General features: G+C 45.1%; 1 protein-coding gene across 1 annotated transcript in view; it reads right to left on the bottom strand.

The window, feature by feature from the left end:
* The window catches only part of LOC124597197 (collagen alpha-2(I) chain-like), a 187,944-nt gene that overhangs the window by 23,437 nt on the left and 140,906 nt on the right, over positions 1–23,601 (bottom strand). The window contains exons 7-8 of the mRNA XM_047135923.1: positions 15,138–15,313; positions 5,334–6,576 (exon numbers count right to left, since the gene is read on the bottom strand). Of these exons, the coding sequence (XP_046991879.1) occupies positions 5,334–6,576; positions 15,138–15,313 (1,419 nt within the window). The remainder of the gene's footprint in view (positions 1–5,333; positions 6,577–15,137; positions 15,314–23,601) is intronic.

Below are 23,601 nucleotides of genomic sequence, written 5' to 3'. Positions count from 1 at the left end.
TTTCACCTTGAATTTTAGCTCCACTCCTGAACCTTTCTCATCTTTCCCTCATTGCTTCTTCCATATATCGATTGAGCAATAGTGGCGAAAAACTGCCAATTTCTTTTAATAGGACCACTTCATCTACATCTACATCCATACTCCGCAAGCCACCTGACGGTGTGTGGCGGAGGGTACCTTGAGTACCTCTATCGGTTCTCCCTTCTATTCCAGTCTCGTATTGTTCGTGGAAAGAAGGATTGTCGGTATGCCTCTGTGTGGGCTCTAATCTCTCTGATTTTATCCTCATGGTCTCTTCGCGAGATATACGTAGGAGGGAGCAATATGCTGCTTGACTCTTCGGTGAAGGTATGTTCTCGAAACTTGACAAAAGCCCGTACCGAGCTACTGAGCGCCTCTCCTGCAGAGTCTTCCACTGGAGTTTATCTATCATCTCCGTAACGCTTTCGCGATTACTAAATGATCCTGTAACGAAGCGCGCTGCTCTCCGTTGGATCTTCTCTATATCTTCTATCAACCCTATCTGGTACGGATCCCACACTGCTGAGCAGTATTCAAGCAGTGGGCGAACAAGCGTACTGTAACCTACTTACTTTGTTTTCGGATTGCATTTCCTTAGGATTCTTCCAATGAATCTCAGTCTGGCATCTGCTTTACCGACGATCAACATTATATGATCATTCCATTTAAAATCACTCCTAATGCGTACTCCCAGATAATTTATGGTATTAACTGCTTCCAGTTGCTGACCTGCTATTTTGTAGCTAAATGATAAAGGATCTTTCTTTCTATGTATTCGCAGCACATTACACTTGTCTACATTGAGATTCAATTGCCATTCCCTGCACCATGCGTCAATTCGCTGCAGATCTTCCTGCATTTCAGTACAATTTTCCATTGTTACAACCTCTCGATACACCACAGCATCATCTGCAAAAAGCCTCAGTGAACTTCCGATGTCATCCACAAGGTCATTTATGTATATTGTGAATAGCAACGGTCCTATGACACTCCCCTGCGGCACACCTGAAATCACTCTTACTTCGGAAGACTTCTCTCCATTGAGAATGACATGCTGCGTCCTGTTATCTAGGAACTCCTCAATCCAATCACACAATTAGTCTGACAGTCCATATGCTCTTACTTTGTTCATTAAACGACTGTGGGGAACTGTATCGAACGCCTTGCGGATGTCAAGAAACACGGCATCTACCTGTGAACCCGTGTCTATGGCCCTCTGAGTCTCGTGGACGAATAGCGCGAGCTGGGTTTCACATGACCGTCTTTTTCGAAACCCATGCTGATTCCTACAGAGTAGATTTCTAGTCTCCAGAAAAGTCATTATACTCGAACACAATACGTGTTCCAAAATTCTACAACTGATCGACGTTAGAGATATAGGTCTATAGTTCTGCACATCTGCTCGACGTCCCTTCTTGAAAACGGGGATGACCTGTGCCCTTTTCCAATCCTTTGGAACGCTACGCTCTTCTAGAGACCTACGGTACACCGCTGCAAGAAGGGGGGCAAGTTCCTTCGCGTACTCTGTGTAAAATTGAACTGGTATCCCATCAGGTCCAGAGGCCTTTCCTCTTTTGAGCGATTTTAATTGTTTCTCTATCCCTCTGTCGTCTATTTCGATATCTACCATTTTGTCATCTGTGCGACAATCTAGAGAAGGAACTACAGTGCAATCTTTCTCTGTCAAACAACTTTGGAAAAGACATTTAGTATTTCGGCCTTTAGTCTGTCATCCTCTGTTTCAGTACCATTTTGGTCACAGAGTGTCTGGACATTTTGTTTTGACCCACCTACCGCTTTGACATAAGACCAAAATTTCTTTGGATTTTCTGCCAAGTCAGTACATAGAACTTTACTTTCGAATTCATTGAACGCCTCTCGCATAGCCCTCCTCACACTACATTTCGCTTCGCGTAATTTTTGTTTGTCTGCAAGGCTTTGGCTATGTTTATGTTTGCTGTGAAGTTCCCTTTGCTTCCGCAGCAGTTTTCTAACTCGGTTGTTGTACCACGGTGGCTCTTTTCCATCTCTTACGATCTTGCTTGGCACTTACTCATCTAACGCATTATGTACGACGGTTTTGAACTTTGTCCACTGATCCTCAACACTATCTGTACTTGAGACAAAACTTTAGTGTTGAGCCAACAGGTACTCTGAAATCTGCTTTTTGTCACTTTTTCTAAACAGAAAAATCTTCCTACCCTTTTTAATATTCCTATTTACGGCTGATATCATCGATGCCGTAACCGCTTTATGATCGCTGATTCCCTGTTCTGCGTTAACTTTTTCAAATAGTTCGGGTCTGTTTGTCACCAGAAGGTCTAATATGTTATCGCCACGAGTCGGTTCTCTGTTTAACTGCTCAAGGTAGTTTTCAGATAAAGCACTTACAAAAATTTCACTGGATTCTTTGTCCCTGCCACCCGTTATGAACGTCTGAGTCTCCCAGTCTATATCCGGCAAATTAAAATCTCCACCCATAACTATAACATGGTGGGGAAATCTACTCGAAATATTTTCCAAATTATCCTTCAGGTGCTCAGCCACAACAGCTGCTGAGCCAGGGGGCCTATAGAGACATCCAATTACCATGTCTGAGCTGCTTTAACCGTGACCTTCACCCAAATCATTTCACATTTCGGATCTCCGTCAATTTCCTTCGATACTATTGCACTTCTTATCGCTATAAACACGCCTCCCCCTTCACTGTCCAGCCTGTCTTTGCGGTATACATTCCAATCTGAGTTTAGGATTTCATTACTATTTACGTCTGGTTTCAGCCAACTTTCTGTCCCTAGTACTATATGAGCGTTGTGGCCGTTTATTAATGAGAGCAGTTCTGGGACCTTTCTATAGACGCTTCTGCAGTTTACTATTAGCACATTAATATTGTTATTCCCTGTTGCATTTTGCCTACTCCTACCCTGCTGCGTCTCAGGAGGCGTCTTGTCGGGCCTAGGGAGGGGATTCTCTAACCTAAAAAACCCCCATGTGCACTCCACACGTACTCCGCTACCCTTGTAGCCGCTTCCGGCGTGTAGTGCACGACTGACCTGTTCAGGGGGACCCTACATTTCTCCACCCGATAGCGGAGGTCGAGAAATTTGCACCCCAGATCTCCGCAGAATCGTCTGAGCCTCTGGTTTAAGCCTTCCACTCGGCTCCAAACCAGAGGACCGCGATCGGTTCTGGGAACGATACTACAAATAGTTAACTCTGATTTCACCCCGCGAGCGAGGCTTTCCGCCTTCACCAATTCCGCCAACCGCCTGTACGAACTGAGGATGACCTCTGAACCCAGACGGCAGGAGTCATTGGTGCCGACATGAGCAACAATTTGCAGTCGGGTGCACCCAGTGCTCTCTATCGCCGCCGGTAGGGCCTCCTCCACATCTCGGATGAGACCCCCCGGCAAGCAGACAGAGTGAACACTGGCCTTCTTCCCTGACCTTCCCGCTATTTCCCTAAGGGGCTCCATCACCCGCCTAACGTTGGAACTCCCAATAACTAATAAACCCCTTCCTTCTTTCTTCGTTTCAGTCCTTCCATCCTTAATATTCCCTTTTGCTTACTGTACACATTTTATATTGCCTGTCTTTCCTTATATCTTACACCTACCTTTTTGATAATTTCGAACGTTTTGCGGTATTTTGCACCGTCAAAAGCTTTTCCCAGGTGGACAGATTCTGCTCTGTTTCCTCATTTTTTTCTACATTTTTGCTTCCATCATCAAGCGCAACGTCAAGACTGCCTTTCTGGTGCCAGCCGGCCGGAATGGCCGTGCGGTTCTAGGCGCCGAGCTACCGCTACGGTCGCAGGTTCGAATCCCGCCTCGGGCATGGATGTGTGTGGTGTCCTTAGGTTGGTTAGGTTTAATTAGTTCTAAGTTCTAGGCGACTGATGACCTCAGAAGTTACGTCGCATAGTGCTCAGAGCCATTTGAACCATTTCTGGTGCCATTACTTTTCCAAAAGCGAAATTTATCTTCATTTAACACATTCTCAACTTTCTTTTTCATTATTCTGACTCTTATCGTTAGCAATTTTGATGCATGAGCTATTAAGCTGTTCGTACGATAGTTTTCGCATTTATTTTCCTTACTAGCCTAGAGACAGGGAGGATTATATTTCCTCCCAAGTCGGCTAGTGTAGCTCCTGTCTCACACTGTACAAAATAACGTGAGTAGTCTCTGGTAGTCCATCGAGGGCGGTGGGGCAGCAGCCGGACGTGAAGTGAGTAATCAAAACTGGAATCAGGTGCTGTATTGTAATTCGAACGTCTTTTACTCAAAAGATGCTACCAGTTTCGACGCGAAAAAGCTGCTTCTTCATGCCCAAGTGTAGTCTGCCATCCCGGTACAAAGTACAGCGATAAAGACCAACGGAGTCTTTAAACAGAAACAGTACAACTTATTAAGCGTGTTACGCCAGAATTTGCCGCCAACCAAGTCGAATGCAGCGAGTCCAAAATCAACTGGATCCCATAACTTGCAGGAACAAGACCACCAATGGTCAGACAAGAGTGCTCTTGCCTGCGAAAGCCAAAGGTCGAGTCTTGGTCCGGCATGCAACACAGTTGTTTGTTGTTTTCGGCTTTCATCATTCAAGTAACTGGAAAGTCGTTTGGTTGCCACTTTTCCAAACGATTTAATAGGATCTCGAAAGCTCTGTTAAACTGTGACTCCAGTACTGTATCCCTGTGTGTTTCTATTCTTCTATCACGTCTTCAGGCAAGTCTTCATCTTTGAGGGGCCTTCAACGTCTCTTTCCAACCTGTCCACTCTTTCCAACCTGTCCACTCTTTCCAACCTGTCCACTCTTTCCAACCTGTCCACTCTTTCCAACCTGTCCACTCTTTCCGACCTGTCCACTCTTTCCGACCTGTCCACTCTTTCCGACCTGTCCACTCTTTCCGACCTGTCCACTCTTTCCGACCTGTCCACTCTTTCCGACCTGTCCACTCTTTCCGACCTGTCCACTCTTTCCGACCTGTCCACTCTTTCCGACCTGTCCACTCTTTCCGACCTGTCCACTCTTTCCGACCTGTCCACTCTTTCCGACCTGTCCACTCTTTCCGACCTGTCCACTCTTTCCGACCTGTCCACTCTTTCCGACCTGTCCACTCTTTCCGACCTGTCCACTCTTTCCGACCTGTCCACTCTTTCCGACCTGTCCACTCTTTCCGACCTGTCCACTCTTTCCGACCTGTCCACTCTTTCCGACCTGTCCACTCTTTCCGACCTGTCCACTCTTTCCGACCTGTCCACTCTTTCCGACCTGTCCACTCTTTCCGACCTGTCCACTCTTTCCTACCTGTCCACTCTTTCCAACCTGTCCACTCTTTCCAACCTGTCCACTCTTTCCAACCTGTCCACTCTTTCCAACCTGTCCACTCTTTCCAACCTGTCCACTCTTTCCAACCTGTCCACTCTTTCCAACCTGTCCACTCTTTCCAACCTGTCCACTATTTCCAACCTGTCCACTCTTTCCAACCTGTCCACTCTTTCCAACCTGTCCACTCTTTCCAACCTGTCCACTCTTTCCAACCTGTCCACTCTTTCCAACCTGTCCACTCTTTCCAACCTGTCCACTCTTTCCAACCTGTCCACTCTTTCCAACCTGTCCACTCTTTCCAACCTGTCCACTCTTTCCAACCTGTCCACTCTTTCCAACCTGTCCACTCTTTCCAACCTGTCCACTCTTTCCAACCTGTCCACTCTTTCCAACCTGTCCACTCTTTCCAACCTGTCCACTCTTTCCAACCTGTCCACTCTTTCCAACCTGTCCACTCTTTCCAACCTGTCCACTCTTTCCAACCTGTCCACTCTTTCCAACCTGTCCACTCTTTCCAACCTGTCCACTCTTTCCAACCTGTCCACTCTTTCCAACCTGTCCACTCTTTCCAACCTGTCCACTCTTTCCAACCTGTCCACTCTTTCCAACCTGTCCACTCTTTCCAACCTGTCCACTCTTTCCAACCTGTCCACTCTTTCCAACCTGTCCACTCTTTCCAACCTGTCCACTCTTTCCAACCTGTCCACTCTTTCCAACCTGTCCACTCTTTCCAACCTGTCCACTCTTTCCAACCTGTCCACTCTTTCCAACCTGTCCACTCTTTCCAACCTGTCCACTCTTTCCAACCTGTCCACTCTTTCCAACCTGTCCACTCTTTCCAACCTGTCCACTCTTTCCAACCTGTCCACTCTTTCCAACCTGTCCACTCTTTCCAACCTGTCCACTCTTTCCAACCTGTCCACTCTTTCCAACCTGTCCACTCTTTCCAACCTGTCCACTCTTTCCAACCTGTCCACTCTTTCCAACCTGTCCACTCTTTCCAACCTGTCCACTCTTTCCAACCTGTCCACTCTTTCCAACCTGTCCACTCTTTCCAACCTGTCCACTCTTTCCAACCTGTCCACTCTTTCCAACCTGTCCACTCTTTCCAACCTGTCCACTCTTTCCAACCTGTCCACTCTTTCCAACCTGTCCACTCTTTCCAACCTGTCCACTCTTTCCAACCTGTCCACTCTTCCCAAGGTGATTTCGACTTTTCTCTCTGTAAATTGTTCTTTGTGACAAGTATTTCTTTCTCGATTTCTCCGCAGTTTACCTGCAGCCACCCGAGTAAGCAAACCCGACAAAATGGTTCAAATGGCTCTGAGCACTATGGGACTTAACATCTGAGGTCATCAGTTCCCTAGAACTACTCAAACCTAACTAACCTAAGGAGATCACACACATCCATGCCCGAGGCAGGGTTCGAACCTGCGAATGTAACGGTCGCGCGGCTCTAGACTGTAGCGCCTAGAACCGCTCGGCCACCCCGGCCGGCGCAAAATCGACAGTTTAAGCATTTAATCTGAATATGGTTCATCTTTGAAGACCAAATCCGAGAAAGGTGACACAGTGTCAGCACACTGGACTCGCATTTTGGAGGACGGCCTATTCAAACCCGCGTCGGGCCATCCTGATTCAGGTTTTCTGTGATTCCCCTAAATCGTTTCAGGCAAATGCCGGGATGGTTCCATTGAAAGGCCACGGCCGACTTCCTTCCCCATCCAACCAACCAAATCTCTGTAAGTCTACTTTGGTACGGCAAATCTTACGTTGAAGGATGAAACGAGAACTGCCTTGTCGGAACCATGTGCACTGTCTGTCGTCGTCGTTGTAGTCTTCAGTCCGAAGGCAGGTTCGATGCAGCACTCCATGCTACTCCATCCTGTGGAAGCCTCCTAGTCTCTTCATCCCTGTATAATAACTACAGCCTGCATGCATTTGAACTGCATGCATTTGAACCTGCTTACTGTATTCAAGCATTGAACTTCCTATACAACTTTTATCTTCAAATTTTCTTCCATTACAAAACTGACGATTCCTTGATGTCTCAGAGTTTGTCTTATCAACCGATCCTTTCGTTTAGCCAAGTTCGCCCATAAATTTATTTTCTATTTGTTACACAATCTAGCCACCTAATACTTAACATTTTTCTCTAGCAACATATTTCAAAAGCTTGAACTTTCCTTGCCTGAATTATCTGAATTACTAATTGCGAACGTTTCATTTCGCTGTAAGGCTAAGTCCAGACATAACTCCAGAAAAGACTTACTAAAAGCTATATTTTAACATCCAATTTTAAATTCTTTTTTTTAGAATCGATTTTTTGCTATTGCTATTCTATATTTTACATCCTCTCTTGTTCCTCAATCGTCAGTTATTTTCCGGCCCAAATAAATCCAGATTCACGTGTTACAAAAGAGAGACTAAATTCATTGCTGTAGCTATGATTCCATTCCTAACAGTGGCGTAGAACTCCAGCATTTCTATTGAAATTTAATCCCCCGATGGCTTATAGAGACGTTCAAAAATGGTTCAAATGGCTCTGAGCACTATGCGACTCAACTGCTGAGGTCATCAGTCGCCTAGAACTTAGAACTAATTAAACCTAACCAACCTAAGGACATCACACACATCCATCCCCGAGGCAGGATTCGAACCTGCGACCGTAGCGGTCGCTCGGCTCCAGACTGTAGCGCCCAGAACCGCACGGCCACTCCGGCCGGCTATAGAGACGTTCTATGAGCGTACAAAACAACTAAGAAATATTGCTGAATTTCTGACGAACGAGCTTTTATTTTACCTGCGGCAATTTGTCGAGAGTGGTGGAATTAAATTAACTTCGACGTCGCAGAGGAATTTGAGAGAGAGAGAGAGAGAGAGAGAGAGAGAGAGAGAGAGAGAGAGAGAGGTGGTCTCAGAAATTTTTTCTTAAACGAAGTATAACCTTAACCGTAATAAATCGCTTAAAGCATAGGAATAATGCAAAGTAATTACCAGATGAAACGACAGCTTAATTAATCAACTGAAGAGCCACCTCTAATTGATGAGGTGGCTTTTGCAGTGAGCTGAATATTCGTCGCAATTTCGCGAGTCGAAGTCCTAGAAGTAATGTATTAATTTTAGAAATTGCATTCAAAGTTCATCAACTTAACTGGAATACATTTTGTTAAAGCCCACACGTGAAAGCCTCTGACCTTCTCATACTGACAAATGTCAATGTCTTCATCACGTAACATTTTATGAAAATTGATAATCAGTTTCGGCTTGGCATCTGTCTTCCGATCTAAAAATTTTAGCAGCGACATGTCGGTGCGTACTCAGTACTTAATACTGTAAAGCTAAAATGTTTCGAGTGGTTCCAGGCGCTTCAGTCCTGCCTCGGGCATGGATGTGTGTGATGTCCTTAGGTTAGTTAGGTTTAAGTAGTTCTAAGTTCAAGGGGACTGATGACCCCGATGTTAAGTCCCATAGTGCTCAGAGCCATTTGAACCATTTTTTTGACACCATTCCTGATCAAAATATTAGACGCTCTTCATAGCTTTATGCCGATAAAATGGTTGTGGCGTCTAAAATAAGCCAATAAATTTTAGTGTACGTAAACAAACAGAAAATAAGTCTACATCTGTGTGCCCGTGTGAGATTTGTTGTCGACAGACAAACGTATGGTAGTGCTAGGATGAACAGCCAGCTACCACTGTCAGCTGGTGGAAGTATCTGGCGCGAGCCTTGATTCGACTGACAACTGTAATAGATGTTACATACGTCACTGAAGTTCATGGAGGTTAACCGCTACGGCGTTGCAATTTGAAACCCAGCTGCGTCAGGGCAACGACAGCAAACACATTGTAGGCACTTAGAATTGCAGTGTGAGATTACGCAGAATAAATCTCCATAGACGTACATAAATCTGAACTCGGTCTGGAAGAGGACCAATGTTCAGAAGCACGTACAGCAAGCGCACACAACGGCGAGTTGTGCTATTGCTGACCTTTCAGTATGCTCATAATCGTATATTTAAGCGCTTTGGGCAGTGTCACCTGTGTATGCAGATGATTTAAAGGTGTGAGAAAATGGAGGAGGAAGAGTACAAGACGGGCTAAACGTTTGAGAGGATATGGTGGGACGGTATGGATAGAAATTTAATGTAAATAAATGAGAACTGAGAGTGACAACGCGGAATAAGAAAAGAGTAGCAATGCATATGAGTATTAGAGGATAAATACTAAAGAAAGTGAAAAGCTCCATTTACCTGGGGAGCATAATAGAAGACAGCGAGCGGAATAATGATTAGTGAAAGGGGAAGGCAATCCGTGGATTCTTGCAGAGTGTAAGAAGCGTGGTTTGCAGCTATGACGTGCTACCCAAAAGCAAGCTGCTGTTACACCGGGAATATTATGATTGAATACAAGCGTATGCGTAAGAAACATGGGTAATGAAGTAAAGACAGTTCAGCAGGATAGTCTTGCGAGATGAAATTTTAAAGAAGCAGAATAGGTCTTACAAGAATGGCAAGCGTAAGGTGAAAGAAATATCGATATCGAAGCCCTTGCAAGAGACCGTTGATTTCTTTTATGGCAAAAAATTATCTAAAATTAGACTACAAACTAATAACGAGGCTACGAATGTAGTTTGTTGATCCCTCCGTCATCACAAGGAACTCTGTTGCGTCGCTAGGAAAAGCTCCCAGAGGACATTGTTGAACCATGCTGAAGCCTGCTTCTCAGCGCCTCAGACACAGCTCGGTGAAGTTAATTTCTTCCACGTGAGAAAATAACCGACCAGATATTGCGGCTCAGTTGAAAACCAGGTGGCTTGATAGATATGCGCGGCATCTTCGGTTCTTCCGTCGTAGCATTAATCTGCCATGTGTGACTCCAGCAGTCATTAGTATTAATGCCGTTGCCAACTAACATTCTTGATGTTTCCAAGGGAGGGTGGCAAGAGCGAAGCCTTGCCTTACTGATGGTTGGAATGTTTGCGTGAACAGGGAGATTAGGATTTCCTGTAGCTTTTTTACTACTCTCATACCGGCGCACAACCCCGCCGCATAGAATGAGGTGGTATGTGGCGAAGTATGGGTATCCAGAAAGTGAGTGTAGGTTAGATGGTACAAGTTGAAAGACACGTGGAATCGTTGAACTCTATGCCACAAAGACCTATTCATCCACACTGAAGAGCAATGTTCCGCAACAGGGTAAGCCAATCACAGAAGTACGGCGTGTCGATGCAGAAATGGCAAGATGTTGTGGGCATTAGACGTTTTTTGAAGTACCCCAGCACGCATACTGAGACGTTCAATTGTAGACTTCCTGCTCTTACAAGAGAAGCGCTAAAATTACACATAACAAAGACGTTTTTGTCGTCTTCAGTAGGAAGATTGGTTCTATGCAGCTCTCCACGCGGATCTATCCTGTGCAAGCCTCTCCATGCCCAAATAACTACTGCAACCTTCATCCATATCAACCTGCTTAATGCAATCCAACCTTGGTCCCCTCATACCATTTTTACCCCTCACACATGCCTCCCGTTACCAAACTGACTATTCCTTGACGTTTCAGGATATATTCCATCAACCGATTCCTCCTTTTAGTTGTGATATGCCAAAAATTTCTTTTTTCCCCCTACTTCCACTCAGTGCCTCTTTCATTAGTTGCCGGATCTAGGCATTTCATTTACAGCATTTGTCCTCTAGCACAACATTTGAAAGGCCTGTATTGTCTTCTTGCCCGAACAGATAGGCTACTGTCCAGAAAAGTATCTTCGGGAAAAACTTCGTAGCACTTAAATTCATATTCCAAATCAACAAAATTTTCTTGTCCAGAAACACTTTTCTCTGTACATAGTCTGTTTTCAGTTACTTTGCTGCCAGAATACCAAACCTAGAGTACTTCCAGTGTGTTCTTTATCTGATTGCCCAAGCATCGCATGATTTAGTTTAACTACATTCCACTACCCACCTCTCAATTTTCTTGATGTTCACCTCACAATCTCTTCTTCAAGGCGGAATCCATCTATTAAACTGCTCTTCAGACTCCTTTTTCGTCTGACAGAATTACAGTGGCGCTGGTAAACCCCAAAATTTCTGTTTCTCCTGAACTTTCATCCCCTTTCCAAATTTCCCCTTGATTTCCTTTACTACTCGCTCAATGTACTTATTGAACGACTTCGGGGGTAGGCTACATCGCTGTCCCATTCCAGTCTCAAGTCTCAACCACTGCTTCCCTTTCATGTTAGTTGATTCGTAAAACTGCCATCTGGTTTCTGAACAAGTTGTAAGTAAACTTCTTCTCTCTTTATTTTTTCCCTGATAACTTTGAATATCAAAGAGTGTATTCCAGTCAACATTGACAAAACCTTTCTCTAATCTACTAATGTCTTCAACGTACGTTTGACTTTCTCCACCGGCCGGAGTGGCCGAGCGGTTAAAGGCGCTACAGTCTGGAACCGCACGACCGCTACGGTCGCAGGTTCGAATCCTGCCTCGGGCATGGATGTGTGTGATGTCCTTAGGTTAGTTAGGTTTAAGTAGTTCTAAGTTCTAGGGGACTTATGACCACAGCAGTTGAGTCCCATAGTGCTCAGAGCCATTTGAACCATTTTTTTTTTTTTTTTTTTTTACTTTCTCCAAGCTAGCTTATATGATAGGTCATAGGGTAAGTTGTGTCTCGTGTGTTCGTACAAATTTCCGGAACCGTAACTGATCTTCTCCGACGTCGACTTAACACAAGATTTTTCCATTCTTCTGCAAATAATTCGTGTCGTCATTTTGCAACCATCACTCATTAAGCTGATGGTTCGGTCCTATTCACATGTAAGCAGTTGCCGTCCTTGGAATTGTATTATGTTGTTGAAGTATATGTGTGTGTTCCAGCTGTCTCATAAATCTTGCAAACCAGATGGAAATATTTGCACCCGCCAAGTTTGCCTCTCCAAAGGATTTCAATACTGCTAATGGAATGTCGTCTACCGCATGGGCTTTGTTTTGACAAATATAACTCCAAAATATTGCGAAATACAATTTCAGGTTTTATCATCTTTTGTAGCTCTGACGTCCAAGACATTCTAAATACAAAACGTCCGTAAGCTTCCTCAAGTTAGGCAGTGGTGGACCAGAAACAGGTAATCAGTGTGAGAAACAGTTTCGCGAAACAAAAGGTGTCACTTTCAATGTGACAAATGTGACCTTCCTCATTCAGCCGTTGCTTCCCCAGTTAACGTTGCTGGAACAGTCTGTAGACGGTCGATTACGTTAAAAAAATGCACAATTAATTGCAAGGAGACAAGTTTTCTTGTTCTCTTTGGTTATAATATTCAGAAATTTATCATTTTCGATTTCTCAATGTAATTAACCAGTTAACCAGACGCTCTTTCAAATATATTTCAACAGTTTTTAGTGAACGAACTTGTAAATTTCCCAATAATTTTCTGACCAATCTTTGGAGGAGCCACAGAACGCAATAAGGAAAAATTTGAACAGAATTCCTTTCTTAGTAGAAATTTTATAAATGATGGGTTGGTTGGTCCAGGGGGAGGGGATCAAACGCTACCATCGCTACCATCGAATTAGGTAAGGATGGGGAAGGAAGTCGGCTGTGCCCTTTCAAAGGAACTACCTCGGCATTTTATAAATGTCGCTAGCGATGACAGAAATCATCGTGTGCTGTTTCATTGTAACTGTGGAGTCTTCGATAAGAAACGAAATATGACATATACTGTTAAATATGTGCGAAATGTGCGTAAAAAATAAAAGGTTCACATAATACTATAAAAAATTTTCTGTCACAGTGCGTATCTTTTTTTTTTTTTTTTTTGTTGCTTGATTATAACGATCTTGGAAACTAACCGGCAGTTTTTGTTGTTTCCAGGTAAGCTTCAACCCGAGCATGCTGATGGCGGAGTAAGTAAGAAACTTGCAACTGTTAATTAATGGTGGCTCTACGAGCTTCCTCTGGCACGATTTTCCTGGTCTCCGAGTGATTTAAGGCTGCCGTGAACTATTGCACCGTGGTAGTTTTATTAGGTAAAGCAATACAGCAACGGCAAACTTCAGAGTCTGAATGGAACTAAATTTAATTGGTAATATGAGCACGGTAGGGTCTAGTCATTAAGAAACTTCTTACTTCTTGAGGTTGGAGCTCGGTTTTCCGTGTTTACTTTAACAATACATATGTTTTTGGATAGGGTCCGCCTATAGAAAAACGCAATTTTGTTCTTTATCCAAACACGTTTCACTGCAGTTGCAGCATCATCAGTGGGCTTTTATTTTATGGCTGATGAACATAAAGGATGTTTTTTACTGTTTGTACACATGTAAATATTAGTTTTCAAAAAAGTAATTACAAATTTTTTCCAGAACACACAAAATTATGTATTCATACGTTTTTACTACATGGTGTGGTTTCCCTGCAAGAATGGGACCAAGGACTACCGAAGGAAATCGTTCAACAAGTATCAGCGAACGAACCATTCCTTGAAACACACGACACAAAACTTTATGCCTCCCCTGGCTCCGTCAACACCGAGGTTACACTGTTGATGACTGGAAACATGTTGCCTGGTCGGAGGAGTCTCGTTTCATATTGTATCGAGTGGATGGACGTGTACAGGTATGGAGACAACCTCATGAATCCAAGGACCCTGCATGTCAGCAAGGGACTGTTCAAGCTGATAGAGGCTCTATAATGGTGTGGGGCGTGTGCAGTTGGAGTGATACGGGATCCCTAAAACGTCTAGATACGACTGACAGGTGGCACGTACGTAAGCGTCATGTCTGATCACTTCCATCCAGAATGAAATTTTCACTCTGCAGCGGAGTGTGCGCTGATATGAAACTTCCTGGCAGATTAAAACTGTGTGCCGGACCTATATTCGAACTCAGGACCTTTGCCTTTCTCGCGCAAGTGCTCTACTATCTGAGCTGCCCAAGCACGACTGACGACCCCTCCTCACAATTTTACTTCCGCCAGTACCTCGTCTCCTACCTTCCAGTTTTAACAGAAGTTCTCCTGCGAACCTTACAGGACTAGCACTACTGGAAGAAAGGATATTGCGGAGACATGCTCTACCACTTGCCCGCGAAAGGCAAAGGTCCGGAGTTCGAGTCCGGTCCGGCACACAGTTTTCACCTCCATCCATTCATGTCCATTGAGCATTCCGACGGACTTGTACAATTCCAGCAGGACAATGCGACACTCCACACGTCCAGAATTGCTACAGAGTGGCTCCAGGAACACTCTTCTGAGTTTAAATACTACCGCTGGCCATCAAACTCCCCAGACACAACATTACTGAGCATGTCTGGGATGCCTTGCAACGTGCTGTTCAGAAGAGATCACCACCTCCTCGTAGTCTCACGGATTTATGGACAGCCCTGCAGGATTCAAAGTGTCAGTTCCCTCCAGTTAGGCGAGTCCATGCCATGTCGTCTTGCGGCACTTTAGTGTGCTCGTGAGGGGGGGGGGGGGGCTTTCACGATATTAGGCAGGTGTACCAGTTTCTTTGGCTCTTCGGTGTATAAAAAAATCATTATTTTATTCACATTTTGCCAATCTTGAGCGGAATTTCTTGTGGCTGTTAAACCTTCGGCTTCGGCGGAAGGTTAGGGCGATAGTCGATTAATCGGCTTCGGCCAGAGATCGACCTTCGGTCGGACACTGACAGCTACCGTTAATGAATGTGTAATGTGATGGAGAACCTTGAGTACCAGAGGCGCGGTAAGTGCCGCATAGTTAGTGTATGACGGTGTGGGGCTGCCCCGGCGTGACTGCTATCGCGAACCACCTGGCGTGTCGTTTACACCCGGGCGGCAGCTGAGTGCCAAGTGTGGATGCAGGTGCGCCGCTGACGGGCCCAGGAATGTGGAGGTGCCACCGCACGGCGAGTGTCCTCGGGAACAGCGGCCTCCTGAGGTCCTCGAGTGGGCTGCCGTCCAAGAGGGCAGCTGCTCCGTGGCGTAGCTGTGTGCGAGAGGAAAAAGATAACTAACACCACAGGCTGCAGTAGCGCTGCGCTGATCGAGCAGATGCGTACCATTACCTCGATTAAAATTTTTAGAGCTTGCAGTAATTTTGCTGTATGAGCGGAGAAAGGCGAGAAGAGCAGCCATTCGTTTCGTATTTATCGTTCACCACTGTGTTTAAAGGCAGACCTAAGTGCAATAATGTGACATTACATTCATACATTTTCATGGCCGGCGGCTTCATTAATTAAAACTTCGGTGCTAAGAAGCCGTGGTCGAACAGTATAAATTTTTACTATTGGCATTTCGTTGCCAACTGTGGGCAACATCATCCAAGGTGAGTGAACGACTAATTGCAGGGCCGTGGAGGTCCCGTTTCCATAGAGCGCATAGGAATCGATGTAAAACCACCTTTAAGCAAAGAAGGGAAAGCAGAAAAGTGGAAGAAGTATGTAGAGTGTCCATACCAGAGCGATGCCCGAAAATGGAAATGGCTCTGAGCACTATGGGACTTAACATCTATGGTCATCAGTCCCCTAGAACTTAGAACTACTTAAACCTAACCAACCTAAGGACAGCACACAACACCCAGTCATCACGAGGCAGAGAAAATCCCTGACCCCGCCGGGAATCGAACCCGGGAACCCGGGCGTGGGAAGCGAAAACGCTAGAGCGATGCCCTTGAGGGTAATATTATGGAAATGGAAGAGGACGTAGATGAAGATGAAATGGGAGATATGATACTGCGTGAAGAATTTGACAGAGCGCTGAAAGACCTAAGTAGAAATGAGTAGACAGCATTCCATTAGAGCTAACGATAGATTTGGGAGAGCCAACCATGACAAAGCTCTGCCGCCTGGTGAGCAAAATGTATGAGACAGGCGAGATACCCTCATACTTCAAAAATAATATAATTCCCATCCCAAAGAAAGCAGATGCTGAAAGGTGTGAAAATTTCCGAACTATCAGTTTAATAAGTCAAGGCTGCAAAATACCGACACGAATTTTTACAGACGAATGGATAAACTTGTAGAAGCCGACCTCGGGGTAGAACAGGTTCGATTCCGCAGAAATGTTGGAACACGGGAGGCAATACTGACCCTACGACTTGTCTTAGAAGATAGATTAAGAAAATGGCAAACCTACTTGTCTAGCATTTGTAGACTTCGAGAAAGGTTATGACAATGTTGACTAGAATACTCTTTAACATTCTGAAGATGGCAGTGGTAAAATACAGGGAGTATTGTATATTGTATAGAAACCAGATGGCAGTTACAAGAGTCGAGAGGCATGAAAGAGAAGCAGTGGTTGTGAATGGAGTGAGACAGGATTGTAGCCTGTATATCTGTATATTGAGCAAGCAGTAAAGGAAACAAAAAAAAATGCAGTAGGAATTAAAATCCATGGATAAGAAATAAAAACTTTGAAGTTTACCCCCTCCTGACATTGTAATTCTGTCAGAGACAGCAAAGGACCTGAAAGAGCAGTTGAACGGAACGGAAGGTAAATAGTTTAGACAAGAAGAGAACAGAAGCTTTCAAAATGTAGTGCTAGAGAAGAATGCTGAAGATTAGATGTGTAGATCATGTAAGTAATGAGGAGATACTGAATAGACTTGGGGAGGAGGGGGGGGGGGGGGGGGGGGAATTTGTGGCACAACTTGACTGGAAGAAGGGGTTGGCAGGACACGTTCTGAGGCATCAAGGGATCACCAATATAGTTGTGGTTGTTGTTGCATGTTTCCGGACACTTTCCGTCTGCGAAGCCCTCTAAGTCCAGCTATTGCTAATCTTTTTAAGGAATTTTTTGAACTTCATGCGCTGCAGTCAGCCAATAAAAGGGCTCTGAAGCGGTCTCGGTATGAGAATGACATTTTTATGACTTGGAATCACGGTGAAGAGGAATTGAACGGTTTCGTGATGCATTTAAATAGCATTAATTCCAAGATCCGATTTACTACGGAGACAGAGAGTAACGGACAGCTTAATTTTTTGATTTTTCAGTAAGAAACGCATACAGATTGTTAACTCCATAATGATTTGAATCATCCCAGGCAGAAGAGACGTCTTATTAAAACGTTGGTGAATAGTGATGATAAAATCTGTGAGTCAGTTTATTTCAAAGAAGAACAAAACCATTTGCGAATGCTTTTAAGAAAAATGGATACGCTGATACTGAGATAGAGCACTCCATCCCAGAAGAAGAGTGTCCGGAAATATGCCACAACCACCACCGTCGGCTGGGAATCTTCCGTTTATCCACAATATTACTGACCGTATTGGGAAAGTTGTGGCCAAGTTTAGAGTTGAAACAATTTTCAGAGCCACCAAGAAGATCAGTGAATGTTTAAGATCGGTGGAAGACGCACTATACCCTTTTTCAACCCCTGGGGTGTATAAAATTCCGTGTAGGCGTGGTAAGGTTTATATTGGAACAACGAAATGGAGTGGTAATGCCCGCATCTCGTGGTCGTGCGGTAGCGTTCTCGCTTCCCACGCCCGGGTTCCCGGGTTCGATTCCCGGCGGGGTCAGGGATTTTCTCTGCCTCGTGATGGCTGGGTGTTGTGTGATGTCCTTAGGTTAGTTAGGTTTAAGTAGTTCTAAGTTCTAGGGGACTGATGACCATAGATGTTAAGTCCCATAGTGCTCAGAGCCATTTGAACCATTTTTAGGAGTGGTAATATCTGCCTAACTGAGCAGAAAAAGGAAATGTATGGGACACATCGACAAATCTTCTGTAGCGGGACATGTTCTTAAAGAGGTGGTAATGACATAAAATTTAATGATACAAGCGTGCTAGTTAAAGACATCGCATTATTATGCACCTATATGGAGAAGCCGTAGAGATCTATAAACACCACAAAAATTTTCACAGGAAAGAAGGCTTAAATTTAGGTAAGATATGACTGTCAGCTTCATACCAATAATGTGACAATAGATTGCCTCTGATCGAGAGTAATGACGTTAGTCAGATGCAGTTTGTCCACAGTGCGTGATGGGTGGTGGCGCCATATATGCGCTCCGTATAAACGAGGCATCTACGCCCCACCAGCCAGTCGTTGACTCATCTCGGAAGATGTTGCCCGCAATTGGGAACGAAACGTCATGACGAAGAAATTCTACTGTTCGACCACGACTTCTCAGCCTGGAAGTTTTAATTAAGGGAGTTCTCCCATTCTTTTCCAACTGACCTGGATTACATTCACTAACGATGCACACCTCATCCGCAAAGAATTACTTGTCGACAGAGTATTAATCCTTTCGCTGCTGTGGACGTGTGTACACGTCCTGCTGTGTCGTTCTCCAAGTGCTGTGGACGTGTATACGCGCGCGGTTTGGATTTTCCTACTATACGTCTGTATGCGTCCTGAACCGCAGACAGCTCTCTGCTGCGGACGAGTTACTTCCGTATCTCGGTGAATAAAGAAGTATTTATCACACAAAATATGCGCCGTGCTACAGTTCGCAAAAAAGTCCTCTTTTGCATATCTCGAATCGTTTGAAATATAAAGATTGCTATGACGGCATGATTCGCGAGCCGCAAGGACGTGAATACGCACATATCACGTGACCACCCTTCTCACATAAAACCCAGAAACTCGGAAACGAATTGAGATCGTTCTGGTCTCTAACATTCACTGCAATGTATGAGCTAAAATCAGGCATACGCGAAGTTTACGCAATGTGTTTTTACCTGTGCAAAATCCATAACACCTCGCGCAATATTTCACTTAATTTGATGCAGAGCAATAGTCGACCGTTCCTTGATCGAGCAAAGATATCAGACTGTAGACGTGCAAGAATATTTTTTTTTCATCTAATCGGAAGATTAACAGCCGGCCGGCAAGTCCGCACTGACAGAACCGGCTCTTCGCACGCGACCGGCCGTCGGAAATAAAACCCAATAACTCGAGAACGAAATGAGATACCGTTCTGCTCTCAGTTTCAAATAAAATTTCTGTATCTTATCTAAATTTGATTCACTGCATTATATGAGCTAAAATCAACCATACGCAAAGTTTACTCAATTCGTTTTTACCTCTGCAAACTTCTTAAAATTACGTGCAATATTTTACGTAATCTGATGCGGCGCAGTAATTATGGCGGATAACGAAAAGAAATACAGCCTCTGTCGAGTGAAGATATACACACTACTTAACCTAAATTATCCTAAAGACACACACACACACCCATGCCCGAGGGAGGACTCGAACCTCCGCCGGGACCAGCCGCACAGTCCATGACTGCAGCGCCTTAAACCGCTCGGCTAATTCCGCGCGGCAAACTTTTTCACGTGACATGTTTTGAAAATCGGATAAGTATTACACATCGGCCGATACGCCATCTTTCAGCACAGGCACCGTCATTTGGCGAGCAGTACAGCCATTACAAAAGTCGCGCTATTCACGGAAAGAACAAAGGTCACGTCTGCTCGTAGACTGCTGGCCATGAAAATTGCAACATCAGAAAAGATAGCAGTAAACGAAATCTTTTTTTTATTGCGAAAATCTGGTATATTAAGGAGAGTATCTGACTAAACGTGTTGGCGTCGTGGGGTTATATAGGGTGCAAGATTTACAGATTTACTACACATAACAACCACCTGTAGCGGCAATTGTGCTTCCAACGCAGCAGTGCCTCTCGTGTAACGAAACTGAGTCCAGCTGAGGTTAGATGACAAGGGTACGTCATTCTATGCTTCTCAAGCTCTACGCGAGATTTCAATAATCTAAATGGCTGGCGAGTGTTTCCTAGCCAGGCTCTCTGCAGCACATGGCCAGACATTGTATGTGGAGAGCGATGCTGCCCATGGTAACAGTCGAACACACCCCGCGTCGAGATACGCGAGGACAGCACGAGCAACGCGTGGTCTTGCGCTACCTTGTTGAAGGACAGCGTCCTGCAGACCTCGAAACTAGCGCACAGTTAAAAGTCTTCAGAGACCGAAATTTAATGCCTGCTGTCCAACGTAGCGGCTATGCGAACAACAAGAGATGGTGTTGTGTGCCCAGTGTACCTCGTGCAATCACGTTAGATGGCTGGGCTTCTATGTCAATTACGAATGGAATCTGGAGCATCCATATTCGGCTACGTTTATCGTCAAGCTGCGGACAGAACTGGGATTCGTTTGGAAAGACGACGCGGTGCCATCGCGTGAACATGTTGTCCAGACATCACCACTGTCGTTGCGGCTCTGTCAGTGCTACCCCGTCAAGTGAAACAGCAACAATAGTCGCCCTGTTTGCAGGCGGTGGTGCTCCACATGTCGTCGCAGTGTGTGTGTGTGGGGGGGGGGGGGGGGAGGGGGCGAGGGGTGGTGGTGGTGGTGGTGGTGGCTGTGGGGGGGGGGGGGGGGGGGATACTTGCCTTCCTGCAAACGGATACACAACCCACCCGACGGACGTAGCTGTACGATCCTGCATGGACGAGCAAAAAATATCCGTATCCTCTCGGGCGCTATTTACGTAGGGCTGTCGACATCCTACAAGGCTTCGTGGCCCTCATCAGCCTATCCGCTACAGATCCCCATGGTAAGCGCGGGATCCCGATCAACGCGAAAAGCAGTATCGCGGAGTTTGGTTGACGCCATACTACGGTTTGCACGGTCTCTGGTACGATTCCTGCTGGGGTATATTTGTCTGTCACCACTTACAGGCTGAGCACAAAGTCTTGCACGATTATAAAAATTTATAACAGAATAACCGTTTGACATAATAAGTTACATTTGATGCAGTTAGATAGGTTAGTGTTACTAGTTTATTTCAAGACCACTTACGTTAGTAAACCCCAACGTGTCCTCCCCTGGTAGCTTGGAAAGTGTGGCGGTATTCCAATTACCGCCAGGTGTTTCGTAACATGTGTTCTGTCACAGTACCCACAGCAGCTTATATCCTAGCCTTCAGTTCGTCGACGTTAGCAACTTGTGTGACGAAGACTCTGTCCTTGATATAGCCCCAGAAAAAAAAGTGGAGGGGCGTAATGTCTGGAGAGCTGGGTGGCCAAGGTGTTGGACCGTTCCTTCCAATCCACCGAAACGGACATTACTCCTCCCTCCACATGTTACGAAACACCTGGCGGGAACTGGAATACCGCCTCGACATTCTCCGAGCCACCATACGTTGAGGTTTACTAACGTAAGTGGTCTTAAAAAGCTAGTAACACTAAACTATGTAACGGCATCAAATGTAAATTATTAAGTCAAACGGTTTTGCTGTAATAAATTGTTATAACCAGGGCAAAACTTTGTGCTCACATTGTATATCACCCCCGGCAAATTTTGTTGATGTGAATAATGCCGAGACGTACCGTGGTTTGTAGCGCACGTTGAACAGTAGGTTCAAATGGTTCAAATGGCTCTGAGCACTATGGGACTTAACATCTTAGGTCATCAGTCCCCTAGAACTTAGAACTAGTTAAACTAACCTCAGGACATCACACACATCCATGCCCGAGGCAGGATTCGAACCTGCGACCGTAGCAGTCGCGCGGTTCCGGACTGCGCGCCTAGAACCGTGAGACCACCGCGGCGGGCTGAACAGTAGGTCCCCTTATAATGGTCTCTTGGTAAGTTCGTTTAACTGTTGAAGGCAGGCAACAGCGTTCCCCCCCCCCCCCTCCTCCTCCCCCCCCCCCCTCCTCCTCCCCCTCCCCCCCCCCCGTCAGTCTTCTGTATGCTGTGATGCGTGCGGATCGCCATTATTCATTCCCCTGTGGCAACTTTCTCATCTCAGAGTACCTATAGCTTGTCACTGCAGTTGTTGCCCTCCACAGCTCCATCAAAGTACCTCTTGAGTTACTATCTCATATTTTAACAGTTGACGTACCATGCAATGAACATGTAAGGACTGGATTAGGGTAGGGGTATGGTCGACTTCGTTTTCCGGGAAAATTTTAGGAAAGTGTGGTTCATCTGTGAAGGAGACGGCATATGAGACACTAGTGCGACGCAGTTTTGAGTACTGCGTTTGGTATCGGTACCAGGGCGTATTAAAAGAACACTTCGAAGCAATTCAGAGGCGATCTGCCAGATTTGTTGTCAATAGATTCGAATAACTCATAAGTATTCGGAGATGATTCGGAAACTCAAATGGGAATCCTGAGGGAAGGTGACGTTCTTTTCGAGAAACACCATAAACGAAATTTGGAGAACCGCCATTTGAAACTGACTGCAGAACGATCCTACTGCGGCCAACAAACGTTACACGTAAGGACCACCAACATAAGCATACGAGAAATTACGGCTCATGCGGAGGCATATAGAGTGTCGCCTTTATACTGCTCTGTTTCTGAGTGAAACGGGAATGAAAATGACAACTTGTGGTACAGTGTACCCTCCGCCACGGACCGTACGGTGGTTTGCGGTGTCTCTATGTAGGTGTAGATTTTTCTTTTTTGTCATCAATCTTCTGACTGGTTCGATGCGGCTCGCCACGAATTCCTCTCCTGTGCTAACCTGTTCATCCCAGAGTAGTTCTTGCAACCTACGGCCTCAATTATTTGCTCGATGTATTCCAATCTGTCTTTCTCTACAGTTTTTGCCCTCTACAGCTCCCTCTAGTACCATGGAAGTTATTCCCTCTGGTTTTAACAAATGTCCTATCATCCTGTCCCTTCTTCTTATCAGTGTTTTCCACATATTCCTTTCCTCTCCGATTCTGCGCAGAACTTCCTCATTCCTTACCTTATCAGTCCACCTAATATTCAACATTCGTCTGTAGCACCACATGCTTCGATTCTCTCCTGTTCCGGTTTTCCCACAGTCCATGTTTCACTACCATACAATGGTGTACTCCAGACGTACATTCTCAGAAATTTCGTCCTCAAATTAACGCCGATATTTGATATTAGTGGACTTGTCTTGGCCAGGAACGCCATTTTTGCTATTGCTAGTCTCCTTTTGATGTCCTCACTGCTCCATCCGTCATTGGTTATTTTGCTGCGTGGGTAGCAGACTTCTTTAACTTCATCTACTCCATGACCATCAATCCTGATGTTAAGTTTCTCGCTCTTCTCATTTCTACTACCTCTCATTACCTTCGTCTTTCTTCAATTTACTCTGAATCCTTACCCTGTACTCATTCGACTATTCATTCCGTTCAGCAGATCATGTAATTCTTCTTCACTTTCTCTCAGGATAGCAACGTCATCAGCGAATCATATCATTGATATCCTTTCACTTAGAATTTTAATTCCACTCCTGAACCTTTCTTTTATTTCCATCATTGCTTCCTCGATTTACAGATTGAACAGTAGGGGCGAAAGGCTACATTCTTGTCTTACACGCTT

Source organism: Schistocerca americana, chromosome 1, assembly GCF_021461395.2.
Source record: "Schistocerca americana isolate TAMUIC-IGC-003095 chromosome 1, iqSchAmer2.1, whole genome shotgun sequence".
In the NCBI taxonomy this organism is placed as follows: domain Eukaryota; kingdom Metazoa; phylum Arthropoda; class Insecta; order Orthoptera; family Acrididae; genus Schistocerca; species Schistocerca americana.
This window is presented reverse-complemented; position numbering and strand designations above follow the sequence as displayed.